Here is a 27218-nt window from a genome sequence, read left to right as displayed (position 1 = left end):
CTTTATGATTATTAGTCTTACTATCCAAGTTATAGGTCCATCGGGGTATTGCTTTACGGTATGGTCGGTCAGGCAATATACGTAGTAAATTCACAGTGGGTAGGATTGGGGTTCTCAGGGGTTGTGGAATAGCATAGTATTTGGGGTACCCTCTTGATATATACTATTCAGCAGAAGCACACTACTAGGCCTGTCACGTCACGGAGCAAATTCCTTGAAAGGAGAATTGGCAAGCAAGCCACCGCGGTTAGATAATTACTTTAATTTTACTTTGTCTACTGTCACAAGACCGTCTCTTAGATATGTATCTATTGGGTATCCTGGTAGGAAAACCTTATACTACGCCCCCCTACTATGCCTAGGCCACATCGATGGAAGTACAAGAGTAACAACCACGCCCTTACAATTCAACATCAAACAAACCGCCACAGCTGCATCTTGTAGTCCAGGTAACTGTACTTGATACATGCAGAGTGAAGAGCCTTACATAAGTGGCCCGGAGACAGCCCTGCTGATCTCAATGCATGGCCGGAACCGTCACTACGGACGTGGCGCAGGATGTACAGTAAGTTTTGTCCGGCCCCCCCTTCCCTGAGGGCGGAAATAGGTGATTGGATGGTAAGGGTGGTTGCGACGATGGATTACGATGGTCGACTCAGCTTAAGACTGACAGATGGCTGGACCCTGTGTGCCGCAAGGAACCCCAAGGGAGGGTTGGTGAGAAATTACTATCTTTAAACGTTGCCATGTGTTGGCTCCGTGTTGTCGACCAGGTGAGGGGCCCCAGTTGGATTGTTTGGTATTGGTGCTGCCTTGTCGCCGGAGTTGGAGTTGGCATTGCCACTTTCCAGGCGAGCCACGATGACAGATGGGAATGGATGTGACGGGAGAAGTAATGAGAAATGAATAAGTCATGAGTGAGTGAGTGACAAAGTTATACAGAGCACACATAGTCCGGTGGTTAGTCATTCAATCGGTGATGAAATAGGGGAGAAGGGTTATGTAACGTCGGTAATCATCGATACCTCAATGCGACATAATAAGTTACCCGGGACGGAGAGATCCCCAGGCCAACAAGGGCCCAACTGGTAACGTACGGTAAGTTGGGGCCTTAGACCTGCCTTAGACTACCAAATACGGCCGTTCCCATACATACTCCCGTGGACATTGTATCGTGCCCATCAACCCAATCGAACAATTAATGCGCCCACCTGTTCCCATTATTATTCCTTTTTCTTTCCCACCCCTTCAAGCTTTTTCTCTTTCTTTCGCATGTTTGTCGGATTCATCCCTAACTTGCGATCTTATCCCTCAAATTTCCCCTAGTCCTCTACTTAAATACTACTACCCTCCCCCGACCCCCAATATCCTTACTTGGTGGTTCTGGAAAGAGGCTAGCCGTGGCCAGCCATTCTGAGCCATCCCCCACCGAGATAGTAGGTCACCTAGTGTGCCCACTGTGTTTTGACCGCTACAACCTCTCGGCCGCTGTCCCTTAAATTTATCGACTTAATTTCCCGGCTGTTTCATACCAGTTTTAAAGCCCCAGAGGCCTTTCTTCTCCTTCCCCTTTCTGGGCCGCTTTGCGTCTTCTGGAATCATTCTACGTTTCTGGTGTGAACCCCATTGTCGGTAATCATGTCGGCGACGCCTCGCAAGCCCAGTACCCCGGGCAATTCCAATAGAAACTCGACTGCAGAAAGTCACACAGCCAGCGGCACTGCATCGCGAACGCACACCCGCTCTCCCAGTGCTTCGACAAATGGCGTCACTCGTTCCCCGTCCCTCCGTGCTTCGACACCGGTCTCTGCGCGGGCTGCGGCTCGGAAACCCGGTCGCTCCAACCTGAGCACATCCAGTGCCCCCAAAGTTACGCCCAATCAATCCGACGAAGAGGCCCGGGCCCAGACCGCTGCTCTCATCGATGACCTCAAGGAGCAGTTGCAAAAGGCGGAGACCGCCTCGGAGCAGTATCGCAAGCAGTTGGGTGTCCTCCAGATGCGCCTCGATGAGGCGGTGAGCGAGCAAGGCAAGTTGGAGGACCAGAGCCATGAGAGGGATAGCAAGATTGAGGCCCTGAATGGCGAGATCCGTGACCATGTTCGCCAGATTCGCGACCTCGAACAGGCACACGAACTGGAGCGGAACGCTATGCTGCAGGAAAAGGAGCAGCAGGCGAGTCGTGAAGAAGAGATGCAGGCTACCATCCAACGTCTGAAGGAGTCGCTGGCCCAGAAGGAGCGGGCAAATGCTGCCGATTCGGATAAAAGTGTGTCTCGCTCATGTAAGAAGATCATTTCTTCTTCTCCGTTGTCCCCGTCTAGTGTGAAACCTGCTAACATGCCCCTTATAGCCAGTTTCCGTAACCGGGCATCACCGGATGTCGATGGTCAATTCGCGCCCTCTTCCCAGATCGAGAGAAGCCCTTCCCGCAATAACTCGAAGCTGCTTTTGCAGAAGGATAAGTTGATTGAGTCTCTTCGGCTTGAGCTGGCTGAGTCCCAGATCAAACTTGTCGAGATGGAGAACAAGGGCGGTGGCAGACAGCGGGAGCTGGAGAAAGAGCTTCTGGAAGCTCGCATGGCGAATGCCCGCTTGATGGAGGATAATGAGAGCTATCAATTACTCCTTAGTGAGAGAACCCTCAATGGTGATTTCACAAAGGGTGACTTCATGCGGGAAGTTCACCCGGACACTGCCGAGGACGTCAAGGAGCCTGGCAGTGGCTTGGGTTCGTTGGCTGACGAGCTAGAATCCGTCGATGCTCGAGCAGAGACAGACAACACCCGCAAGCTGGAGACGGAGATCAAGGCCCTGAAGGACCAGAACAAGGCCCTTACCCTCTATATCGAGCGGATTATCAGCCGCCTCCTGCAGCATGATGGTTTCGAGACCATCCTTGACAAGAATGAAAACGACCCCCCTTCCAAGCCGATGCCTGCGCACAGCAACAAAGAGCTTCCGCCAACACCCCCTGAGAAGGATGATGCGCAGCAGACCTTCCTCCAGCGCGCCAAGTCGGTCGTTGCAGGCCCGAACCCGAACCCTCCTAGGCCTTCGACTCAGCCGCGGTCACGTCCCACGAGCTATATGCCTCCACCCACCAGTGTGCCCACCGCCCACGAGAACCCGCAGACGGCACCTAGCATTCCCCTTCGTGCTGGGTCAATTCGCGGTCACCGCCGCACAAGGTCGGAACAAACGGACGTTGGAGCAGCATCCGTCGTGGGTCAGATGTATCGGGGACGCAACTCGGGCGGTCCGATCAGCCCTACTCTCCTGGGACCTGGAAATCGGCAAAGCGCATTCTCTAGCGCGAGTATCATGTCGAGTATGAGTACCGGTGGTCGTGCGCCTTCACTCTCCAGTCAGCCTGAGCACAGCCGGTTGAGCAGTTCGGATAGTGTCACGAGCGACCCCGCTGGTGATACGGCATCCACCGGTGCAACCTCCAGCTCTCCCCGCTCTAGCACCGGCATGACCAACTACACTGGGGCTGTCATGACTCAGAACAAACTGCGTCCCCTGCGCCTAGTCAGCGAGACTAAGCTGGCCGAGGAAGAAGAAGCTGCCCGCAAGAAGGCTAATCGGGGCAGTTGGATCCCCTGGTTCAACCGTCCCAACTCTAGCGAGGCCACCCAACCTTCAACCTGAGCGTGTCAGTCTCGTGGAAAATGTGGGGTAAACCCACCCGCCTGCAAATAGGGACATATTCTGTGCTTTGTGTTATTCACGGTTAATCTGCATGATCTTCTAAGCCCTTGATGGCGGGTTGTTGACCACTACGGTGAAACTCTTACCATTCTTCTTCGGTGTTGATCATCATACTGGTGTTGAGCCCATTATGGCCCAGGTTGCCCCCCTTCGAGCATCTGGCACTTTTTTCGCGTCCATTTATTTGCTTTGATTGAATTTTGGAAATGTGATAGACGACCACATTGAAACGTTGTGATGATGCCTGACATGGGTACTGCTTGGACACTCATTTTTACCCCCTCCACAGACTACTCTTGGACGCGACGAATCTGCTTTGCTTGTTTATGCCCCTCCTTATATGATGAACATACCTATGGTCTATATACCTCGATCCCCGAGTGAAATTGTCTTCTGCTTTTTGTTGTTTAATGATGTTGTCTAGACCTTTGTATTATAGAGCCAGTAAGTAAATATGAATCTATAACCAACATAGTACCTGGATGTGTGAGTACCAAAAAAGCGAAACTAGATTAATATAAGTGTAATTGTCCGACTATCTCACCTAATTTGTATGGAAAGATTAATTAAAAGACGTGGCTGATGTCCCTCCTGTATACCCCGGAACAAAGTTCGAGCGGCGCCCGGATTGCGGCCAGCTTGACGGTAAATAGTTGGAGTCCCATTGTAGCCCCCCCGGAGCTGTCACCACGTTAACCAAACCGATAATCCTGAACCATTGCCCACCATGCCCGGCTCTCTTTCGCTTTTCTCCGTCAATGCCGTCCTTCTGATGTCGGCCGACGATGGCTCTCGCATCTTCGCCAAGTACTACTCCCCTCCTCACCCCCCGGCCGGTGCTGCCCCCAACTCGACCGATTACCCCGGAGCGAACCCCTACCCTACCGTGAAAGAGCAGAAAGCATTCGAACAAGGCCTCCTCGAAAAGACCAACAAGCAGACCAGCGATGTGATCCTCTACGACAACCGGATAGTGGTCTTCAAGATGGAGAGCGATGTGATGCTCTATGTGGTTGGAAGTGCCGACGAGAACGAAGTGTTGTTGTACAACGTGGTTCTGTCGCTAAGAGATGCTTTGGGAATCTTGTTCAAGTATGCATGGCCTCTATTACTCAGGTGAGATAGGGATAGATCGATTGGGCTAACTTACTTGGTTCCTCAGGGGCGCAACCGACAAGCGCACAATCGTCGAGAACTACGACCTGGTCGCCCTGGCCATCGATGAGATTATCGACGATGGAATCATTCTGGAAACCGATCCAGTGCTGATCGCCTCCCGCGTCAGTCGCGCTCCTGCTCCGGATGCACCGAACTTGAAGAGCATCGACCTGTCCGAACAAGGTCTGATGAATGCCTGGGAGCTTGGAAAGCGGCGTCTGGCGGAGGGGTTGCGGCAGATGTAATTGACGTTGATGATTCTGCAATTCTCTATTTGATGCATCCTGATGTGACTTTTATCTTTATTCTCTTCATGTCATGTCTTTCTGTTATCTAATCTGGCTGGTCCTGGCGTGGTATTTGTGCGCATTGCTTGCTCATTGTGGAAATCATGTCCATTCTTAACATTCTTACTACTACTATTTGCCCCCGCATTTCTTTGTTGCAGGAGGCTTGAGGTACCTATAGAGATACTCCTTGGTGTTTTGCTGCGAAACGTTGTGCATCTTTAGCTGGGATGGTGAGAGATCGTCTAGAGGCTTCGTCAGTCCTATATATATATAACGGATGGCCGGCAACCAATTTTCAGCAATGAGAGGTCTATAGTAAAGAAAATATGCTTAATTTGCACGCGGACCCATACTGCAATACAATTTGCATTACAAGTGGACATGATTGTAATAGATAACTAGTAGCCGATAAGGTGAAAGCAATGGACAGTCATGGAAAGCAATGCCATCCATAGGCGAAAAAGCGCCCCGCATACGTCACGCCCGCAAGTTCAGAGTCACTCTGCAAAACTCTTGAACCACCGCATCAACCCAGCGCAACAGCCTCGCTCCTCGGGGAAACCGGAAATAGGCCACCAGAAGATGAAGCAGAGATTCTCGTCCTTGGATGTCAAGGTGAGAAGCCCGAACAACACCCCACCACTCGCAACTGCCGCTCACGAAACTCACACAACAACTGCCAGGTCATCTCCCAGGAACTTGCATCGGAGATAGTCAATCTGCGAGTTTCGAACATCTACGATCTCTCCTCGGTATGTTCGCCCCTTCTGAATATGAGGGTTACTTCCAAGCAAGCTCATTCTTAATCCATCCAGCGCATCTTCCTCTTCAAAGTCGCCAAACCCGACCACCGCAAACAACTCGTCGTCGACTCCGGCTTCCGCTGCCATGTCACCCAATACTCCCGAGCGACTGCTTCAGCGCCCACGCCCTTCGTGACGCGCATGCGCAAGTTCCTCAAATCGCGCCGGATCACCTCCATCGAACAGATCGGCACGGATCGAATCATCGACTTCTCTTTCAGCGATGGCATGTACCACATGTTCTTGGAGTTCTTTGCCGGCGGGAACATCATTATCACCGATCGCGAATACAATATTCTCGCGCTGTTCCGACAGGTGCCAGCTGGTGAGGGCCAGGATGAGACTCGCGTCGGAGTCAAGTATACGGTGACCAACAAGCAGAACTATCACGGCATTCCGGATATCACAAGGGAGAGAGTCCAGGAGACGGTGGAGAAGGCCAAGGCCCTCTTTTCACAGGAGGGCAGTGCACCGAAGAAGTCCAAGAAGAAGAACGCGGATGTGCTTCGCAAGGCTTTGTCACAGGGTTTCCCGGAGTATCCGCCCCTGTTGCTGGATCATGCGTTTGCTGTGAAGGAGCTGGACCCCGCTACCCCGCTTGATGAGGTTCTGCAGGATGAGGCGCTTTTGACGAAGGTTGTGGATGTCTTGGAGGCGGCGAAGGTTGAGACGGATAAGCTGGCTACGGAGAAGAGTCACCCGGGTTATATCGTTGCGAAGGAGGATACTCGTCCGTCTGCGGACTCGCCAGCTCAGGGTGAGGAGGACGCTGCGCGGAAACCGGGGTATCTGTATGAAGATTTCCACCCGTTCAAGCCTAAGCAGTTTGAGGGCAAGCCGGGTGTTACTATTCTGGAGTACCCGTCTTTCAACGCGACTGTTGACGAGTACTTCTCGTCTATTGAAACACAAAAGTTGGAGTCGCGGCTTACGGAGCGGGAAGAGACTGCGAAGAGGAAGCTTGAGGCTGTCCGACAGGAACATGCTAAGCGCATTGGCGCTCTCAAGGAGGTTCAGGAACTGCATATTCGCAAGGCCGGAGCCATCGAAGATAATGTCTACCGGGTTCAAGAAGCGATGGACGCAGTCAATGGCCTGATTGCTCAGGGTATGGACTGGGTCGAAATTGCCCGTCTCATTGAGATGGAGCAAGGCAGAGGAAACCCAGTGGCCAATATCATCAAGCTGCCATTGAAGCTCTACGAGAACACAATAACCTTGATGCTCGGAGAGTCAGGTGAAGAGCAGGATGAAGGCGAGGACTTGTTCTCGGACGATGAGTCTGAGTCAGAGGATGAGCAGGAAGAGGCCGCTAAGGCCCAAAAACAGTCAAACAACATGCTGACAATTGATATTGATCTCGGTCTATCTCCCTGGGCGAACGCAACGCAGTATTATGAGCAGAAGAAGATGGCTGCCGTCAAGGAGCAGAAGACAACGCAGTCCTCGACCAAGGCGCTCAAGAGCCACGAGAAGAAGGTGACGCAGGACTTGAAGAAGGGTTTGAAGCAGGAGAAGCAGGTTCTTCGGCCTGCCAGAAAGACTTTTTGGTTTGAGAAGTTCCTCTTCTTCATCTCGTCGGAAGGATACTTGGTCTTGGGGTATGTATCTTTCGTTGTGTCTGCAAAAATTAGAATTAATCCAACTGGAACAGTGGCCGCGATGCGATGCAAAGCGAAATTCTCTACCGCCGGTACCTTAAGAAAGGCGATGTGTTCGTGCATGCCGATTTACAAGGTGCCACGCCGATGATCGTTAAGAACCGATCGAACTCATCCAACGCACCCATTCCCCCAAGCACACTTTCGCAAGCCGGTAATCTTTGCGTAGCTACGTCCAGCGCCTGGGATTCCAAGGCAATCATGTCAGCATACTGGGTTACCGCGAGTCAAGTTAGCAAGACTGCTGACGCGGGAGGCCTCCTTCCCACCGGCGAGTTCCTCATCAAGGGCGAGAAGAACTTTTTGGCCCCCTCACAGCTCGTCCTAGGATTTGGTGTCATGTTCCAAGTGAGCAAGGAAAGTCTCCGGAACCATAAGCTGCATCGTTTCGACGAACCCGTGGCTACGGAAACGCCTGTGGAAGCCCAGGAAGCCGACAAGGAAGCTGAGGGCAAGCCCGTCGAGCAAGAGGCGCAGGTTACTAAGCCTGATGAACCTACTGGAGCGGAGAAGGAGCAGGAGCAGAGCAGCGAGTCCGAAGGGGAACCAGAGGACGATGCTGCGATCCCCGCTAGAAACCCATTGCAACGCGGGTCGTCAGAGCCTACCCAGACAGAATCGGTTGCGGCGAACGAATCCCAGAACGCCCAGGCTGATGAGGCAGCTGACGAGGAAAACAAAGACGAAACTGAAGAACCGAACGGCAACAATGAAGACGAGCAAAGCGCTCAAGAAGAGCCAGCTGAGGGTGAGGACGAGGACGAGAGTGCGACATCGCCGCAGACTCAAGATGATCGACAGCTCTCAGCTAGAGAAAGACGAATGGCTAGAAAAGGAAGAGCGTCAGAACTGGATGGACCTGCAGCGGACGGGGCATCTGTCAAATCTGCTAACAGCAAGCAAGCTCCAACTCGGGGTAAGAGAGGCAAAGCAAAGAAGGCCGCAGCCAAGTACGCTGATCAGGACGAGGAGGATCGGGAACTGGCTCTACGCTTGCTAGGTGCCAAGAGTGCCAAAGCTGAAAAGGCAGCTGCAGAAGCTGAAGCAAAGGCGAAGCGTCAGAAAGAAGCAGAAGAAGCGAAGAAACGACGCAGAGCACAGCATGAACGCGCCGCGGAAGCGGAGCGGAAACGACAGGCTCTCTTTGAGGGTGGTGCCGATGACTACGACGAAGAAACTGCCGCAGCAGAAGCAGCAGATATGGAGTGGATTCCTGCATTGGTTGGAACTCCCCATCCGGAAGATGATATCCTGGCTGCTATTCCTGTCTGCGCTCCTTGGGCTGCCCTGGGTCGGTACAAGTATCGCATCAAGTTGCAGCCGGGTACCGTGAAGAAGGGCAAGGCTGTCAAGGAGATCATTGGACGCTGGGTTGCCGAAACTACAACAGGCAAGGTCAAGAAGGAACACGCCGAAGATGCTGGAATCGATCGTGCTACCGCTGAGAAGCTCCGCGCGAAGGAAGGAGATCTGATCAAAATGTGGAAGGACACGGAGGTCATCAATAGCGTTCCTGTCGGTAAGGTGCGCATTATGGCTGGGCCAGCACCTAGCGGAGGTGACAAGGGCAAAGGCAAAGGTGGCGGTGGTGGAAACAAGGGAGGCAAGGGAGGGAAGAAGAAATAGAGGCTGGACATAAGGATTGGGTTTCTTAAAATCTACATGGTGGATGATCTACAAAGTACTTTGGAGGAAAACATTAGAGTATAACTGTATTAGTTGGTTAGCTGTGACGCTATAGGCCATCACAGCATATGCATATAGTGGACACTCTGCAAACGAGGCACCTTTAGACATATTGTCTCTCTCTTCCAGTTCGTTCTCGACGTACAATTAAAAGCATTGACGGAAAATAGAGAAATGGCCGAATCTGGACTGCGCTGCTTAGTCACACCCACCGACGTCATCACGAAGATTTTCCATTCGATCTGCACTTTTTTCTCTGACATACAGAGTTCAGCAACCCAACATAACATCCTAGTCGCCAATTGCTCATTCGTCTGGCAGCAATCGCTCGGGCCGTACACACCTGGTGGAGCAGCCTGACAGGAGGTCCCCGAATCAGGATTTGCCTATGACCGAATAGCCTCGAAACGCGCGATACCCGTTCTCCTCTTTCCCCCCACTACCGAGAAATTTGTATCGCCTTAATCTACAAGCCGTGACTCACCCCACGATCGCTCGTTCCTCTGCTCTGTTCGGGGAACGAATATCACCTGCCAATCTGGTTCTACTCCTCTCTCGCCTTACTGCTCGCGGTCTCCCGCGCAGCTTCGTTAGATTCGCTTCCACCGCCCCAGCAACAGCAACCATGTCGCCCAAAGCTTCCACCCGAATCGCATCGGTTCGCCGTCTCAACAACGAAGGCCCCGGAGACCGATCCCTCGCAGAGTGGTGGGCCAACGAACGCGATAACCATACCCCGGAAGCGGCCGCCATCGCGAACGCCGCGCAACTTCTCCGAACCAGCGATATCCCTGTTGCTTTCCCCACAGAGACAGTGTACGGACTGGGTGCAGATGCGACGCGAAGCGATGCAGTACAAGGAATCTACAAGGCGAAGCAGAGGCCGTCAGATAATCCGTTGATTATACATGTTGATTCGCTGGGGATGTTGGAGCGGTTACTCAACCCCACACAGGAAAGCCCATCGCGCAGAACTACCACTGCGAAGAACGCCATCCCGCCCATCTACGACTCGGTCATTTCCCGCTTCTGGCCCGGTCCTCTCACAATCCTCCTCCCTAATCCCTCCGGCTCCCCTCTTGCTCCTGAAGTCACCTCCAAGCTTACGACCTTTGGCGTGCGCATGCCCTCATCCCCGCTTGCACGCTTGTTGATTCATGTAACGGATCGACCACTGGCGGCTCCCTCGGCCAACGCATCCACCAAGCCCTCCCCGACGGCGGCGGAACATGTATTCCATGACCTCGAAGGTCGCATCGAGTTGATCCTTGACGGTGGTCCCTGTGGCGTAGGCGTGGAGAGTACGGTTGTCGATGGACTGTCCGATCCACCGGCTATTCTTCGACCGGGCGGGATTGGTATCGAGGAGCTGCGTACGTGTGCTGGATGGGAAAATGTACAGGTCGGCTACCATGACGGCACACTAGATGCGAAGGAGGCCCCACGAGCACCGGGCATGAAGTACCGACACTACTCGCCCAAGGCGCGCGTGGTACTGTTCGAAGCCGGCTCCGACGAGGAAGCCGTCGCGAAACACATTCGGAAGGACCTGGAAGATTCAGCAGTCGGGGCACACATGATCGGGGTGGTCCGCACGCAACACTGGCAGCGGGGACTGGGGTTACTGTCTGCCGACGAGATGCAAAAGAGCCTGAAGCGTATCCCATCGCTCGTGGATGAGCTCGTAGGATTCTCCGTCCCGGTGAGCGACCAAGTCAACGGAAGCACTGCAACCAAGGAGACCTTCGACTGCCACCTCGGCACGGATGTCAAGTCGATCGCTCAGGGCTTGTTCTCGGCACTACGGGCCATGGATGAAATGGAAGTGGACGTCATCTACGTCGAGGGTGTGCCCGATCATCAGGGAGATCTGGCAGCTGCTGTCATGAACAGGTTGCGTAAAGCCGCCGGAGCGGAACTCCGGGTATAATAACTTACAACTTCTTCCCCTCGGAGGATTATCATAGATCGCATTTTGGGCCCCATACATACACAGTACTTGCTATATTGGAGGATTTGGCTGGGTCGGCTAGAAGAAGCTATAAGATTACGGGACTGTTTACGAATTTAGCATGGATATCGCAGTTAGAATATTACTAGCACGAGTTTTAATATCAGTTTGAGCGTTATGATGGATAATATGATGTGCATGCATATCGATAATACCCAGTAGTAGATATTGACATAAAGTTTAGGGCGGAACAGCTGATCCACAGGAAATCAATCTTCTAGAATGAGCCTTATCTGTCGAATTTGTGAGTAGTCTATCTTTTTACCCATATCAGATAGACTAACTAGTCTACCATATGTGTGTTCGTGTGCAAATCTCCGTTCTCCGGCTGCCTGCATCGGCCGTCTCCGACTCGGCGTGATTCCGGGCCTTAGTTGCGAATTAACGGTGCGGCCTCCACAGGTCACCGGATCTACTCTGTATGCTAATTTTCTCACTAGGCCTAGGCCCGGCTAGCTGCTTTAGGATTAGGGTTATTTAGGCTAGATTTAGGCTTTATTTGCTTAAAGCATCGAATATAGAGTTGTATTATAATAATAATAATTATTATTCCTTTTCCATGCAAATACCTAGATTTTAACTTATTGTTCAACTTAATTTGCTCCAAGAATATGTGAATATAGTTACATTAAATACAGGATTTAGTCTATAACCCTCATTTCCCCACCAAGATACACCACCGTATTGTACAAATTCTCAATTCATCCTCTCCTTCCCTCTATCACCTCACCCGACAGCTCCTAGTCATCTAACCCAGATAGTTCCCCCACCAAAATGCATCTTTCATCCCATCCAGCCTCTAAAAGAAATCAAACATCTCAAACCCAGAAACAGCCGTATCATAAATAATACCATTGACCGAACCATTGACGGACCCAATCCAGCGACCATAGCCAGGTTTAGTCAAAGTAGCCAAGTTAGTTAGGGGTGAGCTGAGCCTCCAAAGGCCCCAATTCAGGCACATCAACCGTGATTTGGGACTGTCAAAGAAGTTGTCGCACGAGGTGAATTGGCCGTCTGCTTGGCCCATCTTGGGGCGTGGTTTGGTAAGTTTGGATGCCCTTGACTGGTGGGCATTTCTGGGTACTCAGCGCTGCTGCGCTGAGACAGAAGGGAAGAGTAAGATAAGCTAGCTTAGACAACATTTGGTAGAGTTGCTGTAGAGCTTGATGTTTTATGAGAATTACAGGGGGGTTTGATGTGGCTATTTATGCTATAAGATGTAGTATCAAGTTTGGTTCATGGATCTTGATGACATAGTAGTATGATGATCGGCAAAGAGAGTGCGAAATGCATAAGATATACCTATACATAATTTGAGATATCCAAATTTCGTTGCACTATTGTCTATTCATCATGCTATAGTTCACAAACTAGGTCCAGCTGAAGCATTAGGTATAGGCCGGGAGCTTCCGGTGTAGCCCTGAGTTCTTGGCGACGTCGAAGCTTCTGACTCGATAGTGGGTCACCCCAAGATCTGTACTGTTATAAAATTACTATATAGTGGGTCGTTGCCATGTCGAGAGTCTTGACTCGCCAGTTCTCATTGTGGAAGTTCACTCTCTTGCCTTGCCGTCTAGGTAGCAAACGGAATCGGATCCTGAACCTCCATACTTTCGAACATTGAGGACTTCAAGGTGGAAGTTGTTCATCCGTATCCGAAAGAACTTATGGATCCTACTATGTTCGGAGGTAGCAACATAGGGAACAAGAGCCATGGTGTTACTGAACTCGAATAATTGTCATCGATTATAAATCATTAGAAATACTAGAGGACTTTGGGACTTAGATGCCATAAGCTGAGTATTTGTCTATAGAAGAACACAGAGATTTAGGTCTTATTTGTCTATATAAGAACACAGAGATTTAGGTCTTCAGTTGTTTTTCAGATTTGAATCTGTAAGGAAGTTGTCTTACTGGAACACTCTTCTTTCAATACCTCTCTACTTCATCTTCAAACCATGGAATCGCGCACTCTTCTCATAACCGGGGTTTTCGGCTATATGTAAGAATCTCAAGTCCTGAAATATCACCGGACCAAAAACAAAGTCTGCTAATTGGAATTACTTGCAGCGGAGGCTCAATTTTGTCTGCCATCCTCAGGACCAAAGAAACGTGGGCTGCTAATCTGAAAGTATCGGCCCTGGTTCGATCTGAATCACAGGCTACAAAAGTCAAGGAGTTGGGTGTATCTCCAGAACCATTCTCAGGCTTCGACGAGCTGGATAGACTGGAAGAGGTCGGTAAAGGCTTCGACAGTATGTGAATGAGAATCCTCATTCCCACATGTAAAAGCTCTGCTGACATGATCCCAGTTATTATTCATGCTGGTGCTGGCTGGCATACTCCCTCTGCGAAAGCCCTGATTAAGGGGCAAGGTGTGCGGCGCCAAACTACGCACGCCGATGTCCACTATTTTCAGATCTCCGGAACCGCAAACTTGAGCGATCGCCCGTATACAGAGGGGTATATTGATACTCATGTCTTCTCCGATGAAGAGGATATCTACTCATATGAGAAATATCGCGAATCTCGCGAAACATACTTCCCGCGGTCTACCGACATTGCCGTGATTGAGGAGGGCGAGGCCGCTGGTGTGACTACTTACATTGTAATGGCACCTACAATCTTTGGTCTTGGAAGTGGGTCATTCAACCGCTTTTCCATGCAGCTTCCAACCATGACCGCGGATGCACTTCGTACAGGCAGCTGCAGTGTTGTTTCTGAGGGAGATACTGTTTGGAACCACGTGCATATCGAGGACCTGGCAGCTCTACACCTGGTCTTGCTTCAGCACATTTTCCGAGGCATCAAGATCCCCTCTGGTCGAAAGGGAATCTATTTCTGTGAGACTGGAGAGCACTCACACCTGGAGTTCTCGGAAGACCTGGCTAAGGCTGGCCATAAGTTGGGCGTTTTCCCCTCTAGTGAGGTGGCGAAGATTACTATCCAGGAAGCAGGCGAGAAATGGGTTTTTGGCAACACATCTATTGCTGAACTTGGCTTTGCCTCAAAGTATGTCTTTTTTTTTTATCTTCTTCTTACGTATTCACTGTGATTGCTGACAGTCTATTCTCTCAAACAGCTCTCGTACGAAAGCTGTCCTCGCTCGCAACTTGGGATGGGCGCCCTCCCATGCCGATGAGTGGGAGAGCACGTTCAGCACTGAGCTGAATGAATTTATCAATAATCCTCCCAGTGAACGAGACGTCCTCAAATATCTACAGAAATAGATATGTGGAGAGGTGTCATATACGGAAGTCGAAGAATAACCGACATAGCCAACTAAAGAAATTGCCCAATGGCACTAGAACTTTTCTCAGTTGCTTTGATGTTTACCTACTGTGCCCTAGTCCTAATGTGGTATTGTATTAGGAATTGCAGTATCCCAACACGCCATGTCTGTCTGTATAGGTGATCAGTTTATTGAAGTGCTCAAAACCACTCTTATCGCTCTTAAATCATTTAATTGCCCGATCCTGTTCTCTTTCCTCTCCCTGAAGTACTATCTTGTAAAACCCTTGTCTAGATTATTGAATATAATGTTTATCTCTTTCCTTATAACAGAAAACTCTTAACCACAAGAACAGTTAATCAACTCATCTGTGTCCCAAACTTTAACTAAAACTATACCTAATCCGCATCTGGCCTTATCTATATTTTCTGTGCTGATTCAGCGTGGCGGGAAAGGTGCGGCACAGAGAAGAAGATTGGAAGAGAAACGTAAGGCAAGGAGGAAAAATAAGAAAAAGAAGCTTATCGTTGTCTCGTGGCCTGACGAATCCACCCACCGGGCACGGAGTGGGGCCTCAGGAACAATCGCTGTTTGGCTGCGGGATTTTATCATTTGACTCAATCTGTGCTCCACTTTTTAGCTTGCTTCGGACGGAGTACCACTTTGGGATAAATACTCAAGTCATTTCTTGGGATGGTTGTGAGGATTATTTTATAATATAAGGTCGTGGGTGTCCTCGGTTTTTTTTCTGTGGTTTTGCGATTGCTCTTCTATATAGGAATACTATCTTACTACTATACTTTTTACACTCTACATAAGGAGATACTGCCTACAGAATGTGCCAATTCAACACCCCCCAAGAATCCCACTGGCACACCTTCCTTCAAGGCCTGCCCAAATGTGAACACCACGTTCATCTCGAGGGCTGCCTCACCCCCGACCTAATCTTCGAGCTCGCCTCTAGAAACAACGTCCAACTGCCCCAAATCCCCGAATACACCTCCATCGACACCCTTACCGCCCGGTACGGCAACTTCTCCTCGCTCGACGACTTCCTCCACTTCTACTTCATCGGCATGTCCGTGCTGCACCACGAGTCCGACTTCTCCGATCTCGCTTGGGCCTATTTCCAAAAAGCGCACGCCGATGGCGTCCACCACGCCGAAGTCTTCTTCGACCCCCAGGTCCACCAGGACCGCGGCATTCCGTACGAGACCATCGTGCGGGGGTTCGTGGCGGGGTGTGAGCGCGCCGAGAAAGAGCTAGGTCTCTCGACCAAGTTGATTCTCTGCTTTGTGAGGCACTTGCCGGTCGAGTCGGCGGAGAAGACCTACCAGAAGATTCTGGAGAATGGGCACTTTGACAGTGAGGTTGTGCATGGGTTGGGGTATTCGTCATCGGAGGTCGGCCCGCCCAAGGATATGTTCAAGGAGATTTATGCCTCGGCTAGGGAGAGGGGTGTCAGGTTGACGGCTCATGCGGGCGAGGAGGGCGATCCGACGTATATTAGTACGGCGTTGGAGATGGGCGCCAGTCGTATTGATCATGGAATTCGGTTGGTGGAGGATGAGGTGCTTATGGAGAGAGTGGCGAGGGAGGGCATTCTCTTGACGGTCTGTCCGTTGTCGAATGTGCAGTTGAAGTGTGTGAAGGAAGTTGGGGAGGTGCCGATTCGGAAGTTCTTGGACAATGGGGTCAAGTTCTCCATTAACAGTGACGATCCGGCGTACTTTGGAGGTTATATTTTGGATAACTACTGTGCCGTGCAGGAGGCGTTTGGGTTGAGTGTTTCGGAGTGGAAGACTATTGCGGTGAATAGTGTGAGTGAGAGTTGGATTGAGGAGGAGAGGAAGTTGGAGTTGGTTAGGAGGATTGAGGACCATGTTGGAAAGTTTGCGCATTTGGGTTAGGTTTGTTACTTGATGGTGTAGATGGGGGTTATGGAGTTGGTGTAATGAGTAGATGATAGATGCATATTTTAATAAAGCGTGATCTCAACTATCAATTAAACATTGTAGTGTGGATTGTAGCTCATTTCGTGGTATCTGGGCTATAGTTAGTTATTTGATCGCATGCCAATGACTAAGATTGAAGTGTGGCCCGCGGCGCATCAAACACCAGACATTGAACCCAATAGCAATAGACACGAAGAGTATACTACTCCTTACTATTACTCTGGAAGATGCCGCCAACCATTTCCCCGCTGGCCTGTTGCATCCCCCGCACGCCCATCTTACGGGTTTCCCGCAACTTCCATTCGTACAGATTGTCCCGGACTTTCTCATCATCGTCATCATCATCACCATCCAGATCTCCGCTCTGCGTGTCACTACAAGCACCCTCTACGCGACCTACATCTACGAGCATCACCAACACAAACCCTCCCACAATCGAGAAGATCTCCTATCTTCGAACCTACCAGAAACGAACCATGTCTGCTGCTCCCATTCCCGACCGGTACAAACTCGTCTTCTTCGTCCCGCATTCCGACCTCGAGGCCTGTAAAGAAGCAGTTTTCGCGACCGGAGCGGGAACTTTCCCTGGGGGCAAGTACAGAAAATGCTGTTTTCAGATGCCCGGTCAAGGCCAATTTCTGCCGTCTGAGGGTGCGAATCCTGCCATTGGTGAAGTTGGGACGGTCGAGACGGTCGAGGAGATGAAGGTGGAGGTGATGTGTCTGGGACAGTCGGTTATGCTGCAGGCAGTCGAGGCTTTGATCAAGGCTCATCCGTATGAGGAGGTCGCGTATGAGGTGTATAAGATGGAAAATGTGTGATGGGCGGTTGGGGATGTCGGATGCGTTGCTGGGTTATAGGCCCGGTCGGTTTAGGTGTCACGATAGCGTTTTGGGGAGATTGAGTTGTGGAGGTGCCTGTTATTAGTCCAGATGAATCTGCAAGCCCAATTAAAGCTGATCAAATAATATTATGAATTTTGGATAGTGTTGAAGAAGCTGTGATGTTGCAAAAAGGCCGTCGAGAGGGTCGTTCATTGGCACAAGGCGGGAGTAATCTGTCGGCGCTGATTGGTCAGCCGCAGCTCCCGCAAAACGCCTCTTCGACTCCAAGTCGGTCGTTCACCTTCAATCCATCAGATCAAGTCCTCCAATCCCCTCCCCATACCCTCAGTCCCCTCTCCTCTGCCAGCAATGGCTTCCAAATTCTTCCCCGCCGTCCCGCGGACTGGCCGCCAGCTCTTCCAGCAGATCCCCAAGACCCAATTCAGACCCTTCTCGGCTGGTCCGCAACGCTTCAGCGACTCCCTTGCCGTGGTACGTCCCAAGCACTCTCATGGCTGACTCGGAATTTGGCGGCATGTCGGATATTATCTCGCTTGCCAATTGCGCGTCAAAAAGCCATATCTTTTGTGAGGGCGTCATTGCTAACCAGTTGACCTTGTCCAGCACCGCAACAAAGGCGATAACAACCCGAATGTTCCGTTCAAGTTCACCGAGCAAAACCTCAAGCTCATCGATGAGATCCTCAAGCGCTATCCCCCCCAGTACAAGAAGGCCGCTGTCATGCCGGTCCTGGACGTTGGTCAGCGCCAGCACGGCTACACCAGCATCAGCGTCATGAACGAGGTCGCCCGTCTCCTGGAGATGCCCCCCATGCGTGTCTACGAAGTCGCAACCTTCTATACCATGTACAACCGTGAGCCGGTTGGCAAGTACTTTGTTCAGCTTTGCACGACGGTATGAAATTGGAGATTCCCCTCTACCTCGCGTGCCATACCTTTCCTCGTCTTCGTCATCGCTGACAAGCCATTTCAGACACCCTGCCAGCTCGGTGGTTGCGGTAGCGACAAGATCGTCCAGGCGATCACGGAACACCTGGGTATCACCCCCGGACACACTACCGAAGACGGCCTCTTCACCTTCGTCGAGGTCGAATGCCTGGGTGCCTGCGTCAACGCTCCCATGGTCCAGATCAACGACGACTACTACGAGGACCTTACCCCCGAATCGATGAAGTCGCTCCTCACCGCTCTCAAGGAGTCCGCCACGGCCACCGAGGCTGGTCAGACGGTCAAGGTGCCCGCTCCGGGTCCTCTGAGCGGCAGAGACACATGCGAGAACAGCGCGGGATTGACCAACCTGATCGAGCCCGTGTGGGACCCGGCTACGATGATGAGAAAGGACGGGGCTTTGGACGAGCAAACACAATAAATGAAGATAAACCTATAATTCGAGCCAGACAATATAGTTTCGATACCGTGTGCTGGATGGTTCCAATTCCTGTCATGTTCCCCCTTTCCTTTTTCCTTTTCTGCCCTGGTTGGTGAAACTGGACGGGCCACCAGGTAACGCTTATGTACAGTACGTTGTTTCTGATTTCTCTCTTTTGCGTAGGGGGAAAGTCGGATATGGTGGGATTGATGTCGACTACCATAGAGGATCTCGTTAGCAGTAACCAATGCAGTTCTTTTCAATGTTAATTGGGATTTCAGAATCTATACCCTTGGTCCTGTTTTTGGGCTGCAGTGCTGAGGCATGAGGTAGTTACTGCAGCCCTAGGACTCTTAATTTAGATACGAGAAGAATATCTGACTGATTTGCTTGTGGTGTGTCTGCCCGATTTGGTCATGAATATCTTGGGACATGCACTTTCCTATCGGGAGCTACTTCACGTGGACTGTGAACTACAAGTTCGTCTTGCTATCTGGGAAACACACATTCAATCTTCCTAATCACAGTGACTCGATGAAGTTAACTCTGACAAATACGCACACACCAAATATGAACACCGCCCTTCGCTAATCCAAATTGCAAGGCAGAAAGCCAGAAAATTCGCGCACTACCATTCACTGAACACACACTGCACGAGTTTTTCCAAACACTCAAAACGCGTCGTCAAAAACCAAGGGCGGCCCCTCGCACTTGATCACCTTGCCATCCAAGGCTTCTCCGTGAGCCACGAGCTCGGCCTTGCCGTCCCTTTCTATCAATATCTTGTCTCGGCGTTGTTGAAAGATGTTCACGTCTATTGTGTGCTTGGCCAGTAGGTGATAGACGTGAACGTGACGCCGTTGCCCATATCGCCGGGACCGTCCGATGGCTTGGGTCATCGCGGACTCATAATCATACTGTGTCTCGGCGTTCATAGGAGATAGAAAGATAACGTGATTTGCCGATTGGAAATTCCTGCGGATTACATTAGGCACAAGCTACTACAACACCAGGAGAGGGGGGGTGGCAGGGAGGGAGGGAGGGAGGGCAACTTACAATCCGGCGGCCATCTCCCCTCCAAGATTCAGGATCAACACTTTGTCTTCCTGCAAGCTTGCCTCTTGAAATTCTGCGATCTTTTGCATTGACTTGCGGTCTGTCGTTAAGATCGCCGTGTGTTTTATCTGGGCGAGATCCAGTGCCTTGGACGCGACTTTGATGAGCTCGGGATATTGGATGAAGACTAGGGCCCGCTCGTCGTTGGGGATCCCGTTGAGGATCTCAATCAGTTTGTCCAACTTGCTGCCGCCGTATACTGCACTCTCATCGACGCTACCCTCTCCGAGCATGGATCCTGCGATGATATTGAACTTCTTTATCGGGCCGTGGCATTCATACACAATACACTCCTCTTTTGCCAACGTTTTTGAAGCACAATCCATGCACAGAGTATGGCCGCACGATCCTGAGACATTTGCGTTCTCGATACCTTGCAACCCGCAGTAACAACCATTGCATTGCGGAAGTCCAGCACCTGTTGTCAGAAGCTGCACAGCTGAGAGAAATCTAATGGCGTCTTTGCGCAGTTGCCATTCCCCGATGAGCCTCTGGATGGCTGTTATGGCTTCTCTCAGAAATGGTTCGGCTTCGCAAGCTCGCTCGGGCTTCTTGGGAAGCGAAACGTCTGTGTCATCGTCGTCGTTTCCAGAATGCTTACTGCCGCTGGTTTTCTTGGCCTGGGTTTGCTGGTTGCTCTGCTTGGCGACCTTGGGCTTGGAAGAGTCATCGAGGTCATCGTTGGCCACCGATTCACTGCTCTCGCTATCGTTTTCTGCATCAGACGAGCTGCTTTCATCACCTGGCACTGGCTCTTCAGGAACTTCAGGAATATCAAAGAAGTACACCCAGTCATCAACGTCCGATGCATCGAATGCTTCTCTCAAGAAAGAATAAACTTCTCGGGTGATGGCCATATCACCAAAATCGTCTCTGAAGAACTTTTCGATGAACTTGTCAAGGTGCTCACAGTCAAATTCAAAACGGCAGTAAAGCCATGCTGCCAACTTCAATTCCATTTTCATTTCGTCTTTGAGATCATTGAGCTGATCCTCCCTGGTGGCGATCAGGGATGCGCATGTTGTTAGCTCCGGCTCGCCGTCTTCGTTCCAGCGACCATGAAGCGCTAGGGATGAGCAACGTTTGAGCAACGCCTCTTCGGCCGTTGAACTTGTTCCAATAATCTCGTCCAACCGGTTGACTTGGTCACTGCTGAATCTTCCTCGGCCACATCGACGGAGCTGGCGGTTGTATGTCATAATTTGCCTCCAGAGTTCCAGATAGATTACTCGTTCTGCCGGTGTTGGCTGGACCACAATTATGTGCTCTGACGATGGGATCTCGTCAATATCAGCAACATTCCGCCGTGCAAACCGGTCCAAGAACCTCTGGGCTAGATTGTGTCGACGTTCGTGCCAGATTTGGCTATAGGGTGCCCGTAACGATTGGAACGCTTCCGCAGCAGAGCGCTGCTTGAGTCGAAGCTTGACATATTTGTTTTGTAATCGACGGTCATCCTCATCTACTCCGAGATGCACGTTGAGGAAAGGTGCAATGCAGTTGACGTCGGCAAAATCATTCAGTGGCGGTGTCCCTGACAGTACCCATTTCGATCGAGCTTTGAGTGAGAGGAGCGGGCTGAGCCTTTCAGGGTCTGCATAAGTGAACTCATCTATGACAAGACGATCAAAAGAGAACATATGAAGAAACGGGGTTCTGACGGCCCCCCAATCCTGCATTCTGCTTTTGCTTATATTGAACACCTTTCGGTCGTCCCACTTTTTCGCCTTTCGGCCAGCTGTTTTGGGAAGACCTGGTCGGACTTGCTTGTCCTCCGTCGCAGAATCTTCATATTGAGTGTCATCGTCTGATTCTAATGCAGGTTCCTCAACCAACTCGTCTTTTTCATGACTCTGGATTTTGAGGTACTTGTCCGTTTTCGATCTCAGCATCTGGGTGTCGGTTTCGTCTTCTGTTTCGGTGTCCTCAGCACTCGATATCTCCGCAAATACCTCATGGCCCTCTTGTTCTGGAGCGTGGTTGCCTTTGACGTACTGACTACCACGGAGGCGCCGAGACGGGCAATATGTGAGATGTGTCTGAGAACCCTTGATAGTTTGTCGCTTAAGACGAATCGACGCGAGAAGCGCGCTTGGACCCTGGCTGGTCAAAATTCGGACTTGCTCATTCAGTGCGACTTGAGCGTCTTTAAACCAGGCGTCAAAATTTCGCCCTGCCTTTTTGGGAGCCTGAGGAGTGCCGGTGAATTTCTGGAGCTTTTCATAGTATGCTGGGTTGTTGAAAATTGACCAGGATACTAGAATGATGTCACTCCGCCGAACGTCACTTATGGACACTTTTGCGAATGAACCCGCCTGTGCGAATACCAAGACCTTCAATGTAGAACCCAGAAACTTGGAGATTTCTGATTGCCATTGCTGGATCATTATCTGCGGCACAACAATAAGAGTTGCCTTGCACGGAATAAACCCGTCAATTTCCGCAGGGGTTGGCAGGCACTCCCTTCTATGCTGCGTATCGATTAAGCCTAAGGTGATGGCTGTTTTTCCGTAACCAACATCATCAGCTATGACACCACCTCGAATAGCCTTCTGACTGGTGACTCGCCCTTCTGCGCGCCACATCAACGATGGAAGCAGCGCCTCCTCCGTCTCTTCTTCCGTGAACGGTGGGACATCATCATCTTCTTGCCGGACCATCCACGATAGTGATTTCAGTTGCTCCGGCCGCAGAGCCAGACGGAAGTTAGGCGGCTGAGAAGCTGCGACGTCAGTCTTGTTGTCTGTAAGCTTGAACTTGGGAAACATGACGTTTCTACTATCAAACGAATTCGGGACCAGGCGCCAGTGAAACGACACGTCTTTGACAATACTATTTTGCATCAACTTATCATACGCCTGATGCAATAGGTACTGGACGTTGAGAGTAACGCGCAAGTCAGCTTGGCCCTGCTCATCGATCTTTCGGAAGATCAGGAACGGCGGGGGTCTTGCTTTCGCCTGGCGTTCATAGAGAGCTGCATCGTACGGATCTTCATACGCCATGATCCGTCCTCTACTGTCACGGCCCCATATGATGCGCGGTTTCAGCGGCACACATGTGCATGTCGTCTTACCGTCCTCACCAGGGGTGTCAGGGTCAGAGACTGCGTTCCAGTTCTCAAAGCCTGAGATGACTGCCGCTTTCTGTAGGAGCCAAGAGAGGTCCTGAAGCAAGGATGGTGAGTCTGTTGGGTTTATGATCTCCCACGATTCTTTCTTCCAAAGCACCTCCATGGCTGCTGGCTGTGCTTTAAATGAGAGCAAAGGAATATTAGTCTCATGACACCCTGATCGGGAAATCGTGATGTTGGTCGCCTCATCCAACCTTTGGCATGAGATAGGTGCCTCAGGGAGATACAGGTTCAGGGCCACCTTGGGAGCTCTAATCCATTGACGGAAGTAGATGTGAACGGGCTGCGGAACCTCGCTTGCTTTGGGTGAACGCCATGAGTGGGACACCTCTGCGATGGTTTGTCTCTGTTCGTATCCGCGAACACGTTCATGGTCCCAAGCAAATACGAAGAAATCTTTATTTGCATCCCCGAGCTTCGTCGGATCCAGGAAGAGAAATACCGGGCGATCGTACTCACCAGCTGATCTTTTGTGCAGTGAAGCGTGTGCCGTACCGCAGTCTGGCAGAAGATTATACGTCCCCCGGATGTCTGTTTCTAGGCCGGCCACCGCTGAATCGGGACCTTCGACTTGAATTTGCGTCCAACGATCTGTTCCAATAACCTCTGAAGTTTCGAGGCCGCATTGAATTTCATGAGACTCGACTTTCTCGCCAGATCCGGAGAAATACAGCGTCCGTCTGGAGCTCAGAGGCCCACAAATTTCCCAATCTCCGTCCAAAAGTGACGCAGACACAGGTGTCATGCGAGCAATTGGCTTGGACAGGATCTCTCGTATCAGACAAAGCGCAGGAGTATCCTTTGGAGGTTTGGCAAACAAGTTCCATTCAATGCTGGACGCACTGATCAACAGACGTAAGAAAGAGTGCTTGCCTTCATATTGGATGGTCCAGATCTCGCTACGCTTGATAGTCAGGATCCGGAGTTCATCGCCAACAGCTAGCTCAATTCTATCCAAAAAATCTTTCCAGACATACGCAGGACAATGCAGCGACGTGTCGCGAGCCAAAGGCGCATAACAATCTGGAGAAATGCCAGAAATCACTAATCTAGCTGGCAAATCACGATTGAGTTCACTGACAAAGTCCAACGGCATGGTGCGGTGGAGATCATCATAGCGTTCGAAAGCATGTGAAGGGTTACCTCCACACTCGGAGCAGACCGTGTGGTGACATAAGGTGCATCTCCAGATAACCGAGCTTATGTTGGTCTGTCTCTCGCAGACGCAGTATCTTGCACTGCTTGCTGCCCGCATCTGGAGTTGCGAAATATCGGTGCGAGCAGCACAGGTGAGCTGTATGTCATGTGGTGTCATCATATGACCGTCTTGAGGCAAAACACGGTGGTTTTTGCGAGATGATGCTTTTCCGATGGGTGCGCCTTGGCCTGGCTTTAGAATTCTATGTCCGTTGATCAACGCAGAAAGGATCGCTACACCGACGACCGTAGAGGTCATTGCATTTCCTGCAAGGTCTTGCAACTCACGCTGTGTTTCACGTGTTAGTAGAAGTCGGTTGAGTGGCAAGCCTTGCAACGCCAAAGACTCGAGACCACAGAGAGGACCGCCTCTGGTCGAGATATATGGGATTCCGGCTGGAGTGATGCACCCAACGATTCCTGGCGCCCGGACATCAATCTCACGTTCGATTCCCTGTGAGAGTTCGATGCATCTCCTAATACAGGTCAGTTTCAATCAATTGTTTAGAAAGGAGATTGTCACTGACTCCTTAAAGTGCATGTCGTAACCTTCTGCCATCTTGCGCAGGAAGTTCATGTCCAAAGTCTCCCAAATGCGCTCTGGCAAGGACGCCATCCATTTTCTCCAACAGAAGTCGGGCATCTGACAACTGCCATCGTCCTGCGATTTACTTACTGGGCGTTTGTCACCGAGAGCGTTGGCCTGACGGTAAGACAGATGGCGGGCCTGATATTTTTCCCAATTTACCGGTTTACGAGCCAGCTTTGCGCGTGTCGCCATATCAGTCTCGATTTGTTCGAGCCTCTTGTCATCTGCGTCAATAAGAAACATGCCGGCTGGAGAGCTAGCGGGGCGCCTGAATTCAGTCATGGTGCGTGACCAACGACCTATTTGGTATGGTGAAGATTCGTCTTTGTCCATGGCTTTCTTATCGACACAGAGCATGTATCCTCGCTCCCGTGTTTGTGGCAGATAGTATGCCTTTGTGTCGACGTCGAGGTGAGTGGCATGGTAGTCGATGTCCTGCCAGTACGTCTGGATCTTCTTCCATGGGGCACTCTTGACATTTTCCAGTATGATCAAGGGAGGCCTATAGGCTTTTGCGTACCGGATGATGGCCCAAAAAGTCCCTCCCGACTCACCTTTATCATCAAGTGTTTTTCGTTTGTTATTCAGATTCGAGAAGTCCACGCACGAAAAACCGGCAACCAAGATATCAGGATTCTTGGGAACCTTTTCCAAAGACCCATACGCAGTTTGGCTAGTGCGATCGAGTTAGGCCTGAACAACAGAAAGTGAGGGCTCTACTTACGCCACACGACGATTGAGTTCCCTCACATCACGGAAGAGGCGAGGTGGACGAAAGTTTCGCTGGATGTATGCCTGTCTTAGGGGGTCAATCTCAGCACTGAAGATGTGACGGAATTCGAAAGTCATATTGAACTGCTCCTGCAGATCTACAGACAAATTAGTTTCGATATAGACGACGCTAATCTCAGATCACTCACGCTTCTGAACCATTTCCAAAGCCAAAATAGGGGACTCAGTGCCGGAGCAGACAGTCGCAATGCGAAGGCGCCTTGAGCCCAAATGGTACAATACACGGTCAAATCCCAGCTCCACTGCCTTTTCTGTGATCGACTTATAGATGTCGTTGAGGTCATGGAGGGGAGGTAGATGCAAAGCGAGCTGGGTCCGAGGAGATCGAGGACCAGATGGCAACTGGGACCTGACTACTTCAGGCAGCATAAGATTAAGACCGTTCTCGTTGTACTCATCCTCGCTAGAAGGATAGACAGGTTCATCACGCTCAAAATCTATGATATCTGATTCATATTCAGCCGAAGAAAGGATAGCATCATCTTCGGACATCTCCTGTGCCATCCGTTTCGAAGGACGCGTCGGAAGATCCGACGACCAGGACAAGGTTCTCTTCTGGGAAGAAGACATTTGAAAGACTACAGAGAATCTTTTTGAGAAGGTTCGAACGATAAAACGAAGACTTGAAGCTTCAGAAGCACCTGAACGAATGCTGTGATGGAGGGTGAAGATAGGGTCGAGCAAGGTCACGTGGAGGAGATACAAAGTGAAAGATGAGATGGAGAAGAGATAGGTAGGAAGAGGGCATAACACAAGGGAAACATGGCAGAGGAGATTTTGGGGGGAAAGGCCGTGTGTGGGCTTGTGAAAACCTTTCCTACTAGTGAATGGCTGTCGCTATGGTGTGCTGCTTGTTTGTGAATCTTCACGAGACGGTTTTTGTTGTATGGGGGATTTGGAAAACGAGTGAACCCATGGCGAGATGTGCACGGCGAGGAACTATGGAGGGCTTGTATCGTGTTGTTTTTGAGAGTGGTCTGCTTGATATGGGAGTAGACGGGGTGATAGCAAGACTATCTAGATACAATATAAGCAGGCCTCTGCCTTGTCGTGCATTATGCTGTCTACTATAGATGTCTTTCTCATAGATGTGCCCCTGGTGTCTGGCCAAGAGTAGACTATGGCTTCTCACCACCTCAAAATGTAGCTAGCTACACACTAACCAGACAGGAAGATGGATACTAGTACACGGTATTTCAGTATCCATCGTTACTAAACAGCTACTACCAGTCTAATAGTACCACATCTACATAAACACTCGAGTTTATTTGACCATAGAGAAAAGGAGGTACTAGGTCAATAGAACACTACATGGGAATCAGCGTTGAGCATGTACCTTGAGAAAGAGACATGACACGGGTTGGACTAGGAAGAAACAATTACTACTCTGGAAGATACTCTATCACTGGGTTATTTACAAGAGGAAAAGTGATCCTACAGAAGAGGGTCTCGATGAGATAGTAGATACAGGGAATCTATGTCCTCCAGGAGCTGGAGTGCATGTCTCAAGATTTTGGTGTAGGTATTACCATGACACTTGAGGGCGAATGAGAAGGATGCGCGCTGTATGAGATAAATAAGATCTATGTGGTCCTGGAAATGGTATATTGTATGTATTGAAATAATATGATTAGTAGGAAAGTAATGAGGGTTGAGACGAGGATA

At 50.6% G+C, this 27218-nt stretch overlaps 11 protein-coding genes across 11 annotated transcripts; 9 read left to right on the top strand and 2 right to left on the bottom strand.

Moving 5' to 3' along the window:
- Positions 1-1638: 1638 nt before the first annotated feature.
- AKAW2_60879A (uncharacterized protein) lies at positions 1639-3654 on the top strand (the record flags this gene model as incomplete). Its single annotated transcript, XM_041693053.1, has 2 exons — positions 1639-2269; positions 2354-3654. 2 exons carry the CDS (start codon positions 1639-1641, stop codon positions 3652-3654), a joined length of 1932 nt encoding a protein of 643 aa, XP_041546377.1.
- A 787-nt stretch (positions 3655-4441) lies between these two features.
- On the top strand, positions 4442-5117 carry RET3 (coatomer subunit zeta; the record flags this gene model as incomplete). The annotated part of the gene is made up of 2 exons (XM_041693052.1): positions 4442-4806; positions 4877-5117. The coding sequence occupies 2 exons, from the start codon at positions 4442-4444 to the stop codon at positions 5115-5117; spliced, it is 606 nt and encodes a 201-aa protein (XP_041546376.1).
- Positions 5118-5594: 477 nt separating this feature from the next.
- On the top strand, positions 5595-9252 carry AKAW2_60877A (putative DUF814 domain protein; the record flags this gene model as incomplete). Its single annotated transcript, XM_041693051.1, has 4 exons — positions 5595-5777; positions 5846-5914; positions 5978-7566; positions 7620-9252. The coding sequence occupies 4 exons, from the start codon at positions 5595-5597 to the stop codon at positions 9250-9252; spliced, it is 3474 nt and encodes a 1157-aa protein (XP_041546375.1).
- Positions 9253-9937: 685 nt separating this feature from the next.
- Positions 9938-11242, top strand: AKAW2_60876A (L-threonylcarbamoyladenylate synthase; the record flags this gene model as incomplete). Its single annotated transcript, XM_041693050.1, has 1 exon — positions 9938-11242. One exon carries the CDS (start codon positions 9938-9940, stop codon positions 11240-11242), a length of 1305 nt encoding a protein of 434 aa, XP_041546374.1.
- A 2042-nt stretch (positions 11243-13284) lies between these two features.
- Positions 13285-14556, top strand: AKAW2_60875A (NAD-dependent epimerase/dehydratase family protein; the record flags this gene model as incomplete). The annotated part of the gene is made up of 4 exons (XM_041693049.1): positions 13285-13328; positions 13397-13581; positions 13639-14338; positions 14409-14556. 4 exons carry the CDS (start codon positions 13285-13287, stop codon positions 14554-14556), a joined length of 1077 nt encoding a protein of 358 aa, XP_041546373.1.
- An 838-nt stretch (positions 14557-15394) lies between these two features.
- Positions 15395-16468, top strand: aah1 (adenosine deaminase; the record flags this gene model as incomplete). The annotated part of the gene is made up of 1 exon (XM_041693048.1): positions 15395-16468. One exon carries the CDS (start codon positions 15395-15397, stop codon positions 16466-16468), a length of 1074 nt encoding a protein of 357 aa, XP_041546372.1.
- Positions 16469-16740: 272 nt separating this feature from the next.
- AKAW2_60873A (uncharacterized protein) lies at positions 16741-17334 on the top strand (the record flags this gene model as incomplete). Its single annotated transcript, XM_041693047.1, has 1 exon — positions 16741-17334. One exon carries the CDS (start codon positions 16741-16743, stop codon positions 17332-17334), a length of 594 nt encoding a protein of 197 aa, XP_041546371.1.
- A 372-nt stretch (positions 17335-17706) lies between these two features.
- NUO24 (complex I 24 kDa subunit family protein) lies at positions 17707-18726 on the top strand (the record flags this gene model as incomplete). The annotated part of the gene is made up of 3 exons (XM_041693046.1): positions 17707-17829; positions 17962-18252; positions 18331-18726. The coding sequence occupies 3 exons, from the start codon at positions 17707-17709 to the stop codon at positions 18724-18726; spliced, it is 810 nt and encodes a 269-aa protein (XP_041546370.1).
- A 671-nt stretch (positions 18727-19397) lies between these two features.
- AKAW2_60871S (uncharacterized protein) lies at positions 19398-24071 on the bottom strand (the record flags this gene model as incomplete). Its single annotated transcript, XM_041693044.1, has 2 exons — positions 19398-19701; positions 19783-24071. 2 exons carry the CDS (start codon positions 24069-24071, stop codon positions 19398-19400), a joined length of 4593 nt encoding a protein of 1530 aa, XP_041546369.1.
- A 274-nt stretch (positions 24072-24345) lies between these two features.
- AKAW2_60869A (uncharacterized protein) lies at positions 24346-24720 on the top strand (the record flags this gene model as incomplete). The annotated part of the gene is made up of 2 exons (XM_041693043.1): positions 24346-24657; positions 24709-24720. The coding sequence occupies 2 exons, from the start codon at positions 24346-24348 to the stop codon at positions 24718-24720; spliced, it is 324 nt and encodes a 107-aa protein (XP_041546368.1).
- Positions 24721-24745: 25 nt separating this feature from the next.
- Positions 24746-26123, bottom strand: AKAW2_60870S (uncharacterized protein; the record flags this gene model as incomplete). The annotated part of the gene is made up of 4 exons (XM_041693042.1): positions 24746-24772; positions 24849-25434; positions 25486-25630; positions 25682-26123. 4 exons carry the CDS (start codon positions 26121-26123, stop codon positions 24746-24748), a joined length of 1200 nt encoding a protein of 399 aa, XP_041546367.1.
- Positions 26124-27218: the final 1095 nt, after the last annotated feature.

This window comes from Aspergillus luchuensis, chromosome 6 (assembly GCF_016861625.1).
Source record: "Aspergillus luchuensis IFO 4308 DNA, chromosome 6, nearly complete sequence".
In the NCBI taxonomy this organism is placed as follows: Eukaryota; Fungi; Ascomycota; class Eurotiomycetes; order Eurotiales; family Aspergillaceae; genus Aspergillus; species Aspergillus luchuensis.
Note: the sequence above shows the minus strand (reverse complement) of the source record. Positions and strands in the feature narration are given on the sequence as shown.